Source organism: Phlebotomus papatasi, chromosome 2 (assembly GCF_024763615.1).
Source record: "Phlebotomus papatasi isolate M1 chromosome 2, Ppap_2.1, whole genome shotgun sequence".
Lineage (NCBI taxonomy): Eukaryota > Metazoa > Arthropoda > Insecta > Diptera > Psychodidae > Phlebotomus > Phlebotomus papatasi.
In genome coordinates this window covers 29,662,968-29,679,023 of record NC_077223.1, presented here as the reverse complement: position 1 = coordinate 29,679,023, position 16,056 = coordinate 29,662,968, and the positions used below count along the sequence as shown (strand labels likewise).

Below are 16,056 nucleotides of genomic sequence, written 5' to 3'. Positions count from 1 at the left end.
TAATAAAAGTAAATTTGCATAATTCAGAGATACAATTTTTTTTAATGAAATATTTCTGATCTTTCTCTTACGTTTTTACTCTTTTTCCTTCTTCTCACTTCCATTCCTTTCAAGAGTGTTGTTTGATACAATTTCGATGAAACTATTTTCGTTATTATTTTCAATCTCTTTCAGATAAATCAGTATCATTTGAGAAGTCAGTGTCATTCAGTGATGACATCCAGGGAGTGCCAAAATCTCACAGTCCACAGCATCCCGCCGGTAAATCTCTCTCATGTAAAATAACGGCAGTTTGATAATTCTCTTACCAATATGGATTTGATGTGAAAATTAAAAATTTTAATCTGCGTAATTTTTTGTTCATTTATTTTTTTGATTGTCGTGTGATGTAGATAATTATAGTTTTCTTTCACGAATTGTGCTATTTTTTTTTTTTAAATTTTATTTTAACTGTTTTGGTCTTGAAATAATTTGCTATAAACATTTATTTTTCACGTACTGCCTAGGAGTAATAATTTATTTTTGTATTATGATAAAATTAAATAGACATTATGACGAATGCCACACACAATATTTTATTCACAATTTCCGTACAAATTGGAGCATGGAAAGTACACAAACAAAAGTTATAACACTTTTATAGTTAGTTGGTTCTATGAACACGAAATCGCATGTCTTTAATTCGCAATTATTTTGTGTTATTTAAATTATAGGCGTATGTCTTGTCGTTTTCTTTCGATTACCTGTATATACAATAGAGAAAAAAATGATGATTATCTCATAGATAGGACACTTGAACAAATATTGCAACACAACAGTATTTTTTTCAATTATTTTCTTCTCTCTTTTTTTGTTAAATCAAAAATAACAATAGAATTTCTTTATTAAAGTATTTTAAAGAATTTTTGAATAAAATTATTCTTGGGAAAATGAAATGGACCATTTCTTGCAAGATAAAAGGCCCTTTGGGCTTTAATTTTCATATCCAAAAAATAATAATGAAAACAATACAAAAAGTAAAACACCTTTGTTTTATGTTCCTTTATGAGCCAAAAAAAAACATATTCTATTTATTGTGTATCTGTGTATTTTGAGTTTTTCTTTACTTTCTTCTTGCACATTTTGGACCAAACCCCCAATAATTTGCCATCTGTAATAGAGACCACTTATAAGGCCCTAATATCCTCTTTATTATTTTATACATCCTTTCATGTAAGTTTATACATGTTTGAGTAGTCAGAACAATATAATTGTTTTATTATATATAAAAAAAACCAAAATTAAAATCAAAACACAATAAAATATTTATTAATTAATGCTTGATACAAAGACAAAATAATCGTCAAATTATTTTGTGTTGTGTTTGGATATGGAATATAAAAACAAAAATTGTATTTTCTTGAACAAAATGCTGCTCCCCTTCTCAGCTGATTCCAAACCGCCAAAACCGGCCATAAAATCTTCAACACTACCGAGAACATCATCTCAAGGTAATGTTCAAATGCCAGAAAAAAAGCAAAACTACTGTGTAATAGAAAGGAGCCTCTCTGCCCTCCTGACCCGCTTCCAGAAACATCCGAATGTAGAGCACCATTACCACCAAAAACAAGTCAAGAATATCCCTTCTGTGACAAAAAAAAACTACCAAAACCCCCTTAAATGCCTTAAAAACTTTGCTGTTGTAGTTCTCTGTTGGTTTTTTACTTTCTTGTGATTTTTTTTTCAAATTTCAAAGTGACAATTCCGCATGCAAACACACTAAATTCTTTCCACATGTTTTATCTTTTTTTTTTAATTTTTTTTTACATTACTAACAATTTTGATAACTTAAAAAGACATTACTACAGAAAATAAAATCCCTCAATTATATTTACCAACTTTCTTGTTTTCATCTGAACTTAAGAGCGGGATCGCTTGAAGCCACAGCCACCGCCTAAGCCACTTACCGTTGCGAATGCTCATCCCAATTATCGAACTGATCTAGCATTGGCTCCTGAAGTCTATAACCATCTGCGTGGGCTGCAGAAGAAGGCTAAGGATTTACGAACTGAAGTTCGGACACTGCGACGTCTATCACAGGCCCAAGCATTGGCTGTCAGGGAGGATATCAAGGATACTTTTATGAGGATTCGGGCAACATTGCTGGCCAGCAGTAATACATACTGGGGCCAAGGAGATCAAGACAACACTCGTTTATCCCGTGATGAAGAGCTGTATAAGCAAGAAGTTGTGCGTCTGGAGAAAGATTTAAGTGATTTAGAAGCTTCAGTTGAAGGACTTCGCGGAGAGGTGATTAACAGGAGGACGCGTGTGAATATGGCGGCTGTTGAGGATATGGCATTGGTGCTAAGTCGGGCTAGGTAAGTCACACAACTTATCGTCAAATTCTAAAGCTTTCAAAAGAATTCTGATCGCATCTTCTGATCTCCCTCTGAAGTCATTGTCATCATTTAGACTTCTGGGTACCTAAAGAAAAATATCTGATTCTTGTACATATTTACGATGATTACAAAATTTAACTCTTTAAGGACGATTGAAATACCGGTGTCCCATAAAGAAAATAATTTTTCCTGACTACCTAAAGTTATTTTTTTCTTATGTCTGTACATAATTGTAAAGTAGAAAGTTGAAGGAATCTAGAATATTTTTTGCAAGTCTCTAGCCATTTGCTATGTAGTAAATATTTAAGCTCAAAAAATGGTGAATTTTTAAATTCTCAAATTCATAATTGATTTTATTTATTTTTTATACTTTCAATTTTTTTAAGCAAAACTCTTTGGGCAATAAAAACTACAATACTCATACGTAATATTTTTCATTAAAGCGAAAAATATTATTCATTGGTATTGTCAGAAAAATTACTTAAATTTTTGGGCTATTTTTGTCCCTATCGTTCATAGAAGTACAAAAAACACCGAATCAAACTCTGTTGGACTTTCCAAGGTTAGATGTAAGACTTATCATTGATTATGTTTCTCAGTTTTATTGTTTTTATTGTTGATTTTCAGTCCGTAAAAAGTGTCTCGTCGTTAAAGGGTTAAGGATGCCTAAACCTAGAACATTATTTACAGGACCTAGAATTCCTATATTATCCATATTGCCTATGCTAAAAATCCTTTGTCTGAAATACTATCTACTTAATGGGAGAAGGTCATCAAAGTCCAAATTCTTATATTTCTCGCGATTTAAGCTCTAGTCCAATTATAATTAATCGTATCGGAATACTTTATTATACAATGTAATCATGTTATATTGCTGTTGTATTTTACAATGGAAAAATCTACTAAGTCCATGTGTAGACCGCCCAGGAGCGCCTACCCAGGGTGTGGATGCTTCTTCCTTGCTCCCGCAGTTTTTTGGGCAGAGGCAGTGCATTATATTACGTTTTTATCGCAGTAAAAATGTCTTTTCCCACTTATTGGTTCATAATACTCTCGTTCAGTAATAACCTTCCCGGTTTCAGAACTCTCTCCGTTTGAGGTTTTCCCTTTACCGATTCAAAGGTAAATCAGAGAGAACTTACCTAAAAACCCGTTGGAAGTTCGAACGTTTAAACCGACGAGTTACACAAAAGTGAGCAAGTTCATTAAATTTACATTTATCTTAATAAAATTGCAATTCAAATTGAAACGTTCTACTATCCTGAAATTCCACAAAACTAGACAAAAATTCACTTATTATTACTGGACGGAGCCAATATCGAAATGCACTTTAGGCTTCCGGTAGATTTTCGAATAGGTTTGGCTTGACTTTGAAGTGGCTTTGTCTCTTCGAAAGATTATTACTGAACGAAGCCAATCTGTTCATTAGCGATTCATTACCGGTTCAGAACCAATTCAAACCAGTTCAGTTTATCGGAAATTCCAAAACCTTTCCAACGAGCCCCAAAATTATACCATACGGATGAGAAATACGGTCTCTAGAGCCCTTTAAACCGTTGACCTTGCAAAACCGTTATTAGGAATGATTCAACGGTATTTTTGTATAAAGAAATGCGCATCTGGATAATCTCTAAAAACATATCCAAAAATGAAAAAAACGTAAGACGTGTTTTCGAGTAACTGCATGAGCTCTACCGATTCATTGCCGATCTGTATTGGTGCAGTCCAGTTTCCAAATTTCAAGACCTTTCAGAAAAAGCAAAATTAATCAAATTGACTGACAAAAAATACACCCTGCAAAGTTTATGAAATGTGAGAGTGGAAAAATTAAAATTCAAAATCGATAAGTCTCCAATCGGTAAGTTCACTTACCACTGAAGCATACCAATGAATGGAGCAGAAGAGGAAAATACCTTATTAGGGAATCTTTGAAAAAGACTTTGTTTTGGTGGATTTTAAAGGATAAGGCGCGATAAAGAGATGAGAAGGAGAAAATTAATTTCGAGATGGGGGAGGTCCTGCATGTTTGAGACGCGGTGGATTATTTTTTGATTATTTAAACAAATGTAACAAAAACACTATTTAAACTATTTAAATTTAATCAAATGAAACAAAAAAAAAACAAAAAAAAGTTATTTCAGTAGAGTCTATATTAGTTAGAAAAACTAAGTGTTATACAAAATTTCAAGATATTTCTTCGGCTTTTAGAAATAATGCTTAACTCTTTCGTCTCTTTTGGAACTCTGAGTACCCAAAGAAGCATATGAATATTCTATGAAAAACAGTGTTTTATAAATATTCAGAATTGATAAAAATCCTATTCTTGTGGATGATTACAAACTATAAGGATGTCTAAATGTAAAATATTTTTTGTAGGACCTCAATTAATTTCTGAGCTTAGATATTTTTGAATAAAAAAATTGTGAAATTGGCTTACAGCATATGCTGCGGTCCGGAAAGAGTTAAAGTCAAAATATAAGTATAAAGTATCTCAAACATGCAGAATCTCCCCTAATATCAGTTTAGGAGGGGTCAACGAAAATCGGAAGTCCATATTTCTCACCATTTGGCCACAGGAAATCTCAGTGGCGCAATAGACAAGACCAGCGGGTCTTAGCCAGTGTGATCTCTGGCTCGACTACAGTGAAGGTCATAGTTATGAATTCGTATCCCATACGGTACAAGCAATCTGAATGTCTAGAAACTTGAACGTCATAAAACTTTAAAACGTTAAAACGTTAAAAACTCCAAGGGACGTAAAAGCGCCCAAATAGAGGGGAAGGCGTTCCTGCGAAGTAGAGGAGACTAGGGCAAAATTTGTCAAAACAAAAATTTCAAATTCACTACATATTTTCTAAAATAAAATAAACTGAGGCTTGAAATTTTTATTATAGATAGCCTTCATGAACCTTCCTAAACTTACAAAGTTTCAATGGATTCGAGTAAGGATTATTTTAAATAAAAAATAATGAAATTTCGAGCCTTATTTTTGGAATATTTGCCTTACAGAAAATATCAATACTGATTAGCTCAATTTAAGCACATTTCTCGTTAAGATAGAGAAAAATTACCTTCAACAAAGTTGTAGAGGAATAAATTTCCTATAAAAATATGTCTATTTGATATTTTTAACGTTTGCGAGAGTAAAACGAAAACAAAATAGACTTTTTAGAAAATGATTCGAAAATCACATTTCTTTCAAGATAGAGGAAAATAGTCTTCTGGAATGTTGTAGAGCAGTAAAGTTTCCTATTAGAGTATGCTCATTATAAAACGTTTAAGTTTTCTCAGAGCTCGTGAAAGAATTAAATATGCGTTTTGAAAAGTTTTGCCCCAGTCTCCCCTATTCAATGGATTTAGCGGATTTAGCCAATTCTTCCAACACGGGATATACGACTTTGCAATACGATTACACTGTAACGGATACCCCGACACGATTGATAATAACCGTTTGGCGTCCAAAATTTGAGAAAAATTTTTAAAAAGAGAATATTTTCAAAAATGACTTAACTACCGGTACCTTACAGAATCATTACCGTTGAGCCTGGCAGTCGGATGGGAAATATCAAAATATTTCCAAAAAATTAAATTATAACCGAATCTATTGAAAATGGAGCCTTTCTAAAGTAAATTTTAAGTAAACGAATTTTCCAGTGAATTTGAAGAAGTTGAAAGAGTGATGGGGTGGTTTTATTAAAGGAATCGTTAAAGGATGTTTTTTTTATGGAAGGTTCCCAAGAACTGGAAGTTGGTGTCTTTTACCATTTGAGCTCTAGACCGGTAATAAATTGAAAGAAGTGTATCGAACGTATTGCTTTCTCTTTGAGTTCAAGCAATAAAAAAAAACAAATCATTTGTGTGCCCTTTAAATTGAAATAATTGCTAAAATAAGAAAAAATCAATATTGATGAGTATTTCTGATGAAAATTGCCTATAATTTTCTAAAATGCTCTTTTTAAGAACATCAAAATTCAAAATTCAAAATTCAGTTATACCCTATGCGAATTCAAATGAACGATATGTTTCTTATACTTCCATTATCCTAAAATTGTCATTTAAATCAAAATTGATGAATATGTCATATTGTACTCCCTGTGGAATTCGAGATGCACGAAATTGAATAATAAGGAATAATAAGATTCCTTACGGTTCTCAAGTAATATTTCTCTGAGATGCAGCATTAGGTATTTGATTTTATATCAATCTCAATATATATAATATGATTCAAAAATAGGAAAGGTAATGATAATGATAATATCATTCTATATACCTACAACGAATATAAAATTGCTGTATATATTTTGCATAAAAAAATCTCTCTCTTATGAAGAACAACTTTTTTCTCCAATTTGAAAAATAAAATAATTCAAATTGTCATATTAGAAATTCTTGCAGAGATTCTAGAAAGCATATCCAATAGATTTATTCAGAGGCAGTCATGCAATAAAACTCCTTCATATAAGACTCTCGTAAATTCCATTTGGATATCTTTACATTGAGTCTTCTACACATTGAAATTGTATGAACTGAAATCACAATAAGAAGTTCAATTTCAAGTGGAATATAAATGTATATTTTTGGTGTGTAATTTTCAGCAAAACGGTGGCTGAATTGAAGATGCGATTTCCGAGTCTTCAGAATGGTTTACGTAACATCTTGGCAAGTGAAATGGAGAAGGTGGTGCGTGAGGAGAAGTTCCTCAAAGAGGAGCCAGATCGTCTGGAATCGGCATTGAGGAGATGCAAGAAACTTACTGGAACACTTGTAACACTCAAAAGGTTTCACCTCTCTTAAGTTATCTATTGAAAATTTTCAAATACAATCATTCCACTTCAAATTTGTAATTGCCATTCTTCCTTGAACCATCCATTGAAAGGTTGGCTAGTGTGCAGGAGCAGAGGACATGTGTGGAGCCACAGCAGGATACGCCTGAGACAACAAGAACAGCTGAAGTGCAGACTACGAATAAGGTAGTTTTCCCATAATTATCCATTTGTTGCTCTGAATGTGGGATCATTACAAAGTTGTGTTGACTTTTGCTCTTAATCTCCTTCATTCAATACCTTAAAATACTTGTTCAAAAAGTTGAGAAAAGTAACAAACAAAATATCTTAAATTTGAGTTACATATTTGATAAATATATGTTTGAATTGGCAGTTTAAAGCGAAATTTAGTTATGATTTTTTTTGGGTTCTTTTCAATTAATTGATATATTAGTTTCAAAGCTGATTATTTTAAATGCTTTTGTGGCATTGACATTTAAAATTTTTGACAATAAAAAGACCAAGGAAACAAATTGAACAAAGTCATAAATTTTAAAAGTCAATTACGAAATTGGTTCATAATTTCAGTATTAAAACACGATTTTACTTTGTGTGGATAACTATATTTGTAATTCCCTCTGCATGATTTTTTTCTTTTTGATTTAGTTCCCTTGTTATCATAAATCATCAGTTTACATATCTAAGTGTGAAATACAAATCATTTTTGCCTATACAAAATAATTAAATTTTATCATTAGTAACATTCGTAATACGAAATCAATCATCAACTCATTAGAAATTCTTAGCTCTTCATCAATCTTGTACACTTGAGTTTATCACCTAATTTGATCAATTTCATTGGCATTTTCAAATTCGAAAAAATTAAAAAAAAAAAAAACCTTCAATTGGAAGGATCTACAAAATTATCAAAATTTCAATGATATTTTACGAATTATTATGGAGATTTTCATGAATCCTTATAAGTACATTTCCAATGATCTTTTGGGGTGAATTTTTTTGAGACTTTGATTGCATTCACGGAACATTTTTCGTTTTTAGCTGAGAGAAATATCACTTTAATGTTTTCAACACCCATACAAATACACTCTCACTATCATTGTGGTTGTTATTTTATCCCATATCCTTTTTTTGTTTTCTAATTAAGATCACATGGTCCAAATTTTTGATAAAATAAAAATGACGCACTTAATTAACTTTAAAACTTTAACTTTAAACTTTAAAACAATCTCCTGAAATCTGGCCTAAAGAAAATTTAACACTTAAAGATTTAAATATTTCGTATCGGAATTAAAGATATGCCTTCCAATATTAAAGACTCGTAATACTTCCAGCAGTAGGGGGAAGTGGGGCACCTTTGAAACTGGGGCACCTTTGAAATTGGGATTTTTCACCTATTTTTAAACAAAATTGAGCCTTATCGTGATATAATTTAGCTGCACAAAAATATCGAGAATCTAAAATATATCCCGATTAGGCTGAATTTTATTTAAACCTAGGAGAAAAACGCCAATTTTAAAGGTGCCCCACTTTCAAAGGTGCCCCACTTCCCCCTATTACTTTTCTTCAGCTTAAGAATATTTTCATTTTAAAAATAAAAATATACTATTAGACAATAAAAATCGGCTTTCAAATGTCCATTTTAATATTAGCACCATTAAGATTTATCTCAGAATTGAAGAAATATTTTTAAAATTTTATACAATCTCTGGTAATATCTTTTTAGTAAAAACGATATTAAAAATTGTTCTTCCAACAAAAAAATTAAGCACATGGAAGAAGCATGAGGCACTTTGGTACAACTAGAATTACGAGGGGAACTTATTAATTTTATTGATGTTTTTCGTTGCAAGGTATTGCTAATACGACTTATGCTTTAGACACATTTAAGACTTAAACCGAGAGGCGACTTAGCGGAAAATGATGGAAATGCACTTTAAACATTATTTCTAATATAATTACGCTAAGCCGTCTCTCGGCTAATCCTCATGTCTGTCAAAGCCCTTACGGTTTAATAGAGTTCTTACCAACTGAATCAACGATGTAACTAAATAGGGGGAAGTGGGGCACTTTTGAAAGTAGGGTACCCTTGAAATTAGGATTTTTCATCTATTTTTAAATAAAATTGAGCCTTATTGTGATATAATATAGGTGCACAAATAGATTGAGAAGCTAAATTACATTATGATATAGCTCAGTTCCACTTGAACATAGGAGAAAACCCCCAATTTCAAAGGTGCCCCACTTCCCCCTACCTTTCATTGCTTGAACTTAAAGAGCGAACAATATGTATAATTTTCCTATTTTGTTTTTCGTCCTCCATTCCACTTCTCTAAAGATATTTTTTGGTTGAACTTTTGAAATACTTGAATTTTAAAAAGAAATAACTTACCGCTCTTTGTCCAATTCTTTACGTCATTCTATTAGTGGTATTTGTTTAAATGCAACATTATTAACTAATTGAGATTATGTACAGAGGGAAATTTGGCTGATTAGACTCTTTCCGGATGCATCAGGGGAGTGCAACACTTTTCTCATAAATTTTTCGTGACCTAAAGTTTCTTCTCAGTGGGTAAAAATTATAATTAACGTAGCAAAATCTTCAAAAACTTTGGTGAAAATAAAGTATGACCCATGTCTTACCAGGACTAACACTCTTGGACTCATCCGAAAGTAATCTATCTTACCTTTTCAAGAGTTTAACCATGGACCGTTTATGACTAAGTACAAACTTACCGTTATCGATTAAAAAATAAACCGAGAAGAAAGGTCCCAGTCAAAATCCCGAAAGGCAAAATTCCGAATACCAAAATCGTGAATATGTTTTGAGAAATCTACCCACATTATCCTCCATCTGATTTCGACCTTGTCAGAATTATGATCATTAAGGATTTTGGCTTTCGAGATTTTGGCCTTTTCGGAATTTTGGCTTTAGGGATTTTGGCTGCCACCGGTGTGCGACTGCTCTAGCTAATGTAACATCAGACGGATGCTGCTGGGTAAAGCGGTACTATCTGATGAAGACCTATCAAGATTAAAACCGCCTTGTCTAATGGAGTTTTTTTTCGTAAAACGGATTGGCTCGAACTATCTTGTCCTTAACCAGGAGTTAAATTAATTGGGGGGATACATAATACAGATTAGAGGCTTAGCCTAGTTTCCGAAGGTCCCGACATCCTGAAATCAACTTATTTTATTGATTTTCCAGAATCTAATATTTCATTTGCCTTTTATAACCCAATTTCAAGTCAAAATTTTCCAAAAAATCTTGTTTGTTAATAAATTAGGGAAGTTAAACCATACATCTAAGCCTTAGATCTGAAGCCCGTACAATTGAATTTTATTAAGATCTTCAATTCACGCCAAATACATCCAAATATTTGAATTAAAATAAATGACAATAATGCTACTACAATAATTTATAGAAGAACTATTATGCACTACTATTTTTCTTATACAGGGATAGGGTTGTCAATCCCATCATACTTCGAAGTAAAATAAAACTATTCAAAAAAATCATTCGATTTAGGCGCTTAATACGTTTTAAAATTATAAAACAATACAATAGCTCATAGTACTTTATTTTATTAGAAATAAAATACAGGATATAGTCAATTGCGTTGTACAGATAACATAGGGTTGCGGAATTACTGATGGCTATATTTATTGCCTCTTCACAGAAATTTAAAATTTTTGCAACAAAATGATTTTGAAATACCACAAAATGAAGAATATTTGATGTGTTAAAATGGTTAAAATCGTTATAATAGCAGAGAGCATCTTTTTGTGATTCTTTGAAAATATTTCTGACAAAAATTGCGACAAACTGTAAGTAAGGACAGACTAGTAGTAATACTGTAACTCTATACCAAAAACAAAAATATGAAAAGAAAGAAAAACAGAAAGTATTATATTCTAATGTAATTTCTTTAGATTTAAAAGCGTTTTAGGTTTAGAATTTAGAATTTTGTACCAAATTGCCAAAAGCTAATTCACAAAAAAAAACATGTTTTTCGTCTGAAAATATTTGGACCATGAGAATCAAGATTGTCGTAGTAATAATTGCACAAAGAATAACAATATAAATAAATAAAGTAATTTAAAAGCTTTTTTTTCAAAAGCTTATGCAATCATTAAAGAAATAAGTTTCTCCCTGAATCCTAAATAAAGTTTCAATTTAAAACCTGACACTTTTTAAAAAGAATCTCATGCAAATCCTGCTAGTTGTGTTCAATTCTCCTCTTTCAGTTGAAATTTATTTTCCTTCAATTTAATGTTTGGTGTTAAAATTTAGAATAAATAATTAAACAACAAAATGAAATAATAACAAAAATGATGATTTCAACATTTCTGTATATAAAATTATAAACGTTTATTTTTTCCAAAACTCTCAATGGTAATTATGACACAAAGAAGAATAGATATTTAACACTGTTTAGTTAAGAATATTTAACAAAATGCGGAAAAGAGAATAAAATAAAAATCGTCAAAATTCTACACGAAAGTTGATAGATAAAAATCGCAAGAAAAAATAATATCATCAATAGCCAACAACAAAAAAATGGATTTGCGTATTTGTGACAAGTGAAATTAAAAATTCTTATCATCTTTTCTGTTTACATGCAAAATGAATAGTTCAACTGGCGATGGAGTTCTAACTTCAAAGAGGCGATCAATGAGTAAATTCTCATAAAATATATTTTAAACAAATTTTACGTTAAAATCATTCGGATATCTATAGAGTTTCTTTATGTTTACAAAATTTTTAATTTAATTTCTTCTATCTTTTTTCAAACTTCTTTTTCAAGATGATAAGAAAGATTTTTTTAACACAAAATTTATCTCTGTGTAAATTTCACATGTAAATGTTTCTTTCTGCATACACAAGTTTTTTTTTCAAACAAATTTTTGTTTTTCATTAAAACACTATTTAAAATAAATACACAATCATTTATTCACTCAACATGCTACACTTTTAATATTTTACGATTTTTTTTTTACTTTTTTTTTAAACATTTTTTTAAGTTAACTACAAGAAACACAAATTTTACAATTAAATTTCTTTTATTACCTAAGTTTCTATCTCTATATATTGAATGATCTTTGACTTATCTAATTGTCACAATTTTTTTTACTATATTATTTATGGAATAGGAACAACGTTTAATGTCAATGTGGAATGGTTTTATATGAATTGTGCAAAATATTCAATTAAAAAAAATGATTTTTTTACCAAATCTGGTAAATTATTTTCTTTTTTTGGAATATACCAAACATTTAAAAAGAAAATTCAGACAAAAAAAATAAGAATAATGAAATGAATTGAAACTAAATTCTCATCTTTTAAAATTTGTCATTATTTATTCTTCTTCTTTAGCAAAAAAAAAAACAAATAATTTTTGTTTCTTGATAATGTATAATTTGTAATGAATATTTTTTCATCCTTCTTAAACCCCAGATCACTCTCAACCCCTTATAGTAAGGTACATTGGAAATGAACATGAAAAGACCATACTAGATGACAATTAGCTGAAGAGAAATTTCTTACAAGTTTTTAATCAATTCTTATTCTGAGATATGTATTTTGAATGATAAGTAAATTACTATATATTTTTTTTGTATTAATATTTCTGTTGCAAGATTTTACTTTTCCTAAATATGACATTTTATTTTGAATGATTTTTTTATTTAGTTTCAGAATATTTCAAATAATTTTTACATTAACCACATAGTCAATCTATTTAATTCTTTAAAAATATGTTTATTGCAGTATTTTGTAAATATTGATTTAATTATTAAAATATTGACTTGCGGTTCCCATTTATTAAATAACCAACAACAATTTTATATTTATTTAGTATAAAATCTAAAGATGCCACATTGAAATTTTACATATTTGTTACAAGTTGAAACATTTTTTGATATAATCAAATTGAACCTTACTATATGGGAGAATTTATGCTTCTTTGCAAGTTAAACATTATTTTGTTTTATCTTCATTTTACATCAGAAATCTTCTTTTACAACAATTGGATCACTTTTTTCACAAGTTTTCACCATTAGTGTATCGTTATGTTCACATTTATTTAATCTTTCACATTCTTTTTTTTTCTCATCCAACTAATCTCACGTAAAAATCAATTGATCAAAAGATTATATTTGTGTAATGTTTAGACTAATGTTCAGAGTATTTATGCAATAACTGCATGTTCATTTTTAATCATTTAGCGTGCATAATAATATTAGCTTAGAGATTGATACTGTATTATAGGCCCCGCGTAGAGCTTTTTCGGGTAGTATTCATACAATATAACTAAGTATAGTATTTAAACTATATATTACTTATAAATCAAAACGTAACTATTATGAGTTAGACTTAAATTTGAGTTTTACGCGAGAAAGCTCTACGCACAAAGCCTAAAGCTTTACGTAAATTTCTACATCAAAGGGCAAAAATTGTCAAGAGAAAGAGTTACCTTCAGATAGTCAAAGTGAATTGCTAAAATAAAGTTGGCACATAAATTGATTTTTTCAGTATTATGCCCAGCGTACAATAACTTTTGTTTTGTAAACATGTTTTTGACATTTCAATGAGAAAGAATGAGATAGAGATCTTGTCGTTTCTTTCTCTCTTATAAGAAATTTTGAAAATATATTTACAAACAAAAGTTATTGTGTGTTGGTCGTAATGCTCAACGCGCAATAACTTTTATTTTGTAAATAAGTTTCTGACATTTCAATGAGAGTGAATTAAACCAAGATCTCTAGTCATCTCGCTCACTCTCATAGAAAATTTTAAATACATATTTACAAACAAAACTTATTGTGCATTGGCAATAATACATGAATACTGTAAAAACAAAGATAAAATATTTACCTATCTATCTATGGAAGACTTTATCAAACACATATCTGATTTGTCAATTAATTTATATTCTTTACATTAAACCATTATAAACGGCATTTATTTAGAATGTAACTGTCTGAGAAGAGAATTTGTCATCCAGAATTCAAATTAGGAAAGAGGATGATGGAAAATGTTTTTAAAATTTCCTATAAGAATGAGCGAGGTGATTAGATCTAGATCTCACTCACTCTCACTGAAATGTCAAAAATATGTTTACAAAACAAAAGTTATTGTGCGTTGGGCATTACGGTATTTGGAAAATAATAAGTCAAAATATCGATTCAGTACTTTGAATCTGCAATTTTGAAATATTGATTTTCCAGATTGTCTAATTCACGAGAAATTTATAAATCAAAAGTTTATCTTGATAAGAAACAAATGAATGACAGTTTAATAAAAAGTGAATTATTGAAGAATCAATTGGCAGAATTTGACTACACGTATTTTTTCAAAATAATGGGTAATGGATTTATTACTTTAAGAACTTTTAAAATAAATAAAAAGAAATGCAGTTAATATTGTTCAGTTTCACTTCTTCGCAATCGAACATTAATTATATTCCTAGGTACCACGGTCCAATAGTTTCTGTTAATAAGTGGTTTATCTGAAAATAAAGACAACTCTTCCTGAATACTGAATTATAAATTCGATTTTAATTCAGTATTATGAATATCGACTTGTTTATCAAAAACCGATATTATCTCGAGATGTTGTTTTATTTTTCCCCATTCCCATTGTCCCTCATCTCGTGAAATCTTGGATTTTTTAGAGATATTTCGAAACCAAGTAATGATTTCGTTTATTTTCGGATATATGTTTAGAAAGTAGGAAGTATCCCAAATCGTCATTTCGTTCGTGCATATTAAGGTAAAGTACCCTCACTCGACCGGGTTCCCTGGACTCGACCGGTTGGTCAATTTTTAAACGTTTCATGGTCAATTTCGTCAATTTCTATGAATTTGTCACTGATTCGTATTATTCATGGAATGATTGACCAATTAATGTTAGATCATACGCAAAATATTATAGCAAATATAAATAAATTGAATAAATAAATCTACCGGTCGAGCAAGGGCACTTTGCCTTACAAGGGATTACAGCAATCAGAGTAGCTTGAGTTCTCGGTTAACCGAATATGTATTTCCTGAGTGCCCTGAAAAAATATAAGGGTGCCCCGCCCATAAGTCTTCACTCATTTTCTGATCAAATTAGCTCGAGTTTCCCCTTGATAATGTGTTTTATAAAATTTTCTGATTTAAATTAAAAAAAAAAAACGAATTAAGTATGAGCCCGCAGACATAGTGGAAATTTTCGCGAAGTGCTATATCATGAATTCAAACATTCTTCAAAGCTGGGACACTTGCCATTGCTTTGTGTACAAATCTGATGAGATACTAGATATTCACATGTGTCTCAGTCAAAATCTCGAAAGCCAAAATCCTGAAAAGCTAGAATCCCGAAAAGCCAGAATTCCGAAAAGCCTGAATTCCGAAAGCGAAAATCCCGAATTCTTAAAGGTGTTACAGCTACCCCCACAATTGCAAATGCGCTTGTTGGAAGCAAATTTTCTATGTTTTGGGAAATTATTCCACACATTAGGTATACTTTCGTCCCTTTTAGGATTTTGACTATTCGGGATTTCGGCTTTCGCGGTGTTGGCTTTCGCGAATTTGGTTTTTCGGAATTTTGGAATTAGAGTTTTTAGCTTTTTGGGATTTTGGAATTCGGGATTTTAAACCACTCGGAATTTGAACCGATTTCGGATTTTGTCTCTTCGGAATTTTGAACTATTCGGGACTTCGACCCCCACTTAGGATTTTAACTCTTCGGGAATTTGGAATTAGGGTTTCTGGCTTTTCGTGATTTTGAACCATTCAGGATTTCAACCCATTCGAGATTTTGGCTCTTCAGGATTTTAGAATTCAGGAGTTTAGCTTTTCGGAATTTTGGAATTAGAGTTTTTAGCTTTTTGGGATTTTGGAATTCG

The 16,056-nt window shown here is 30.7% G+C and overlaps 1 protein-coding gene across 20 annotated transcripts in view; it reads left to right on the top strand.

The window, feature by feature from the left end:
• LOC129803415 (coiled-coil domain-containing protein CG32809) overlaps positions 1-16,056 on the top strand; it is a 207,679-nt gene that overhangs the window by 179,040 nt on the left and 12,583 nt on the right. For 12 of the 20 annotated variants that reach the window (XM_055849941.1, XM_055849948.1, XM_055849942.1 and 9 more), the window contains 5 exons: positions 175-261; positions 1,428-1,490; positions 1,904-2,360; positions 6,977-7,159; positions 7,258-7,351. In XM_055849941.1, coding sequence (XP_055705916.1) covers positions 175-261; positions 1,428-1,490; positions 1,904-2,360; positions 6,977-7,159; positions 7,258-7,351 — 884 coding nt within the window. Of the gene's footprint in view, positions 1-174; positions 262-1,427; positions 1,491-1,903; positions 2,361-6,976; positions 7,160-7,257; positions 7,352-11,797; positions 11,846-16,056 lie in introns of those variants that run through there. The other 8 variants (XM_055849950.1, XM_055849952.1, XM_055849944.1 and 5 more) reach the window with 5 other exon arrangements.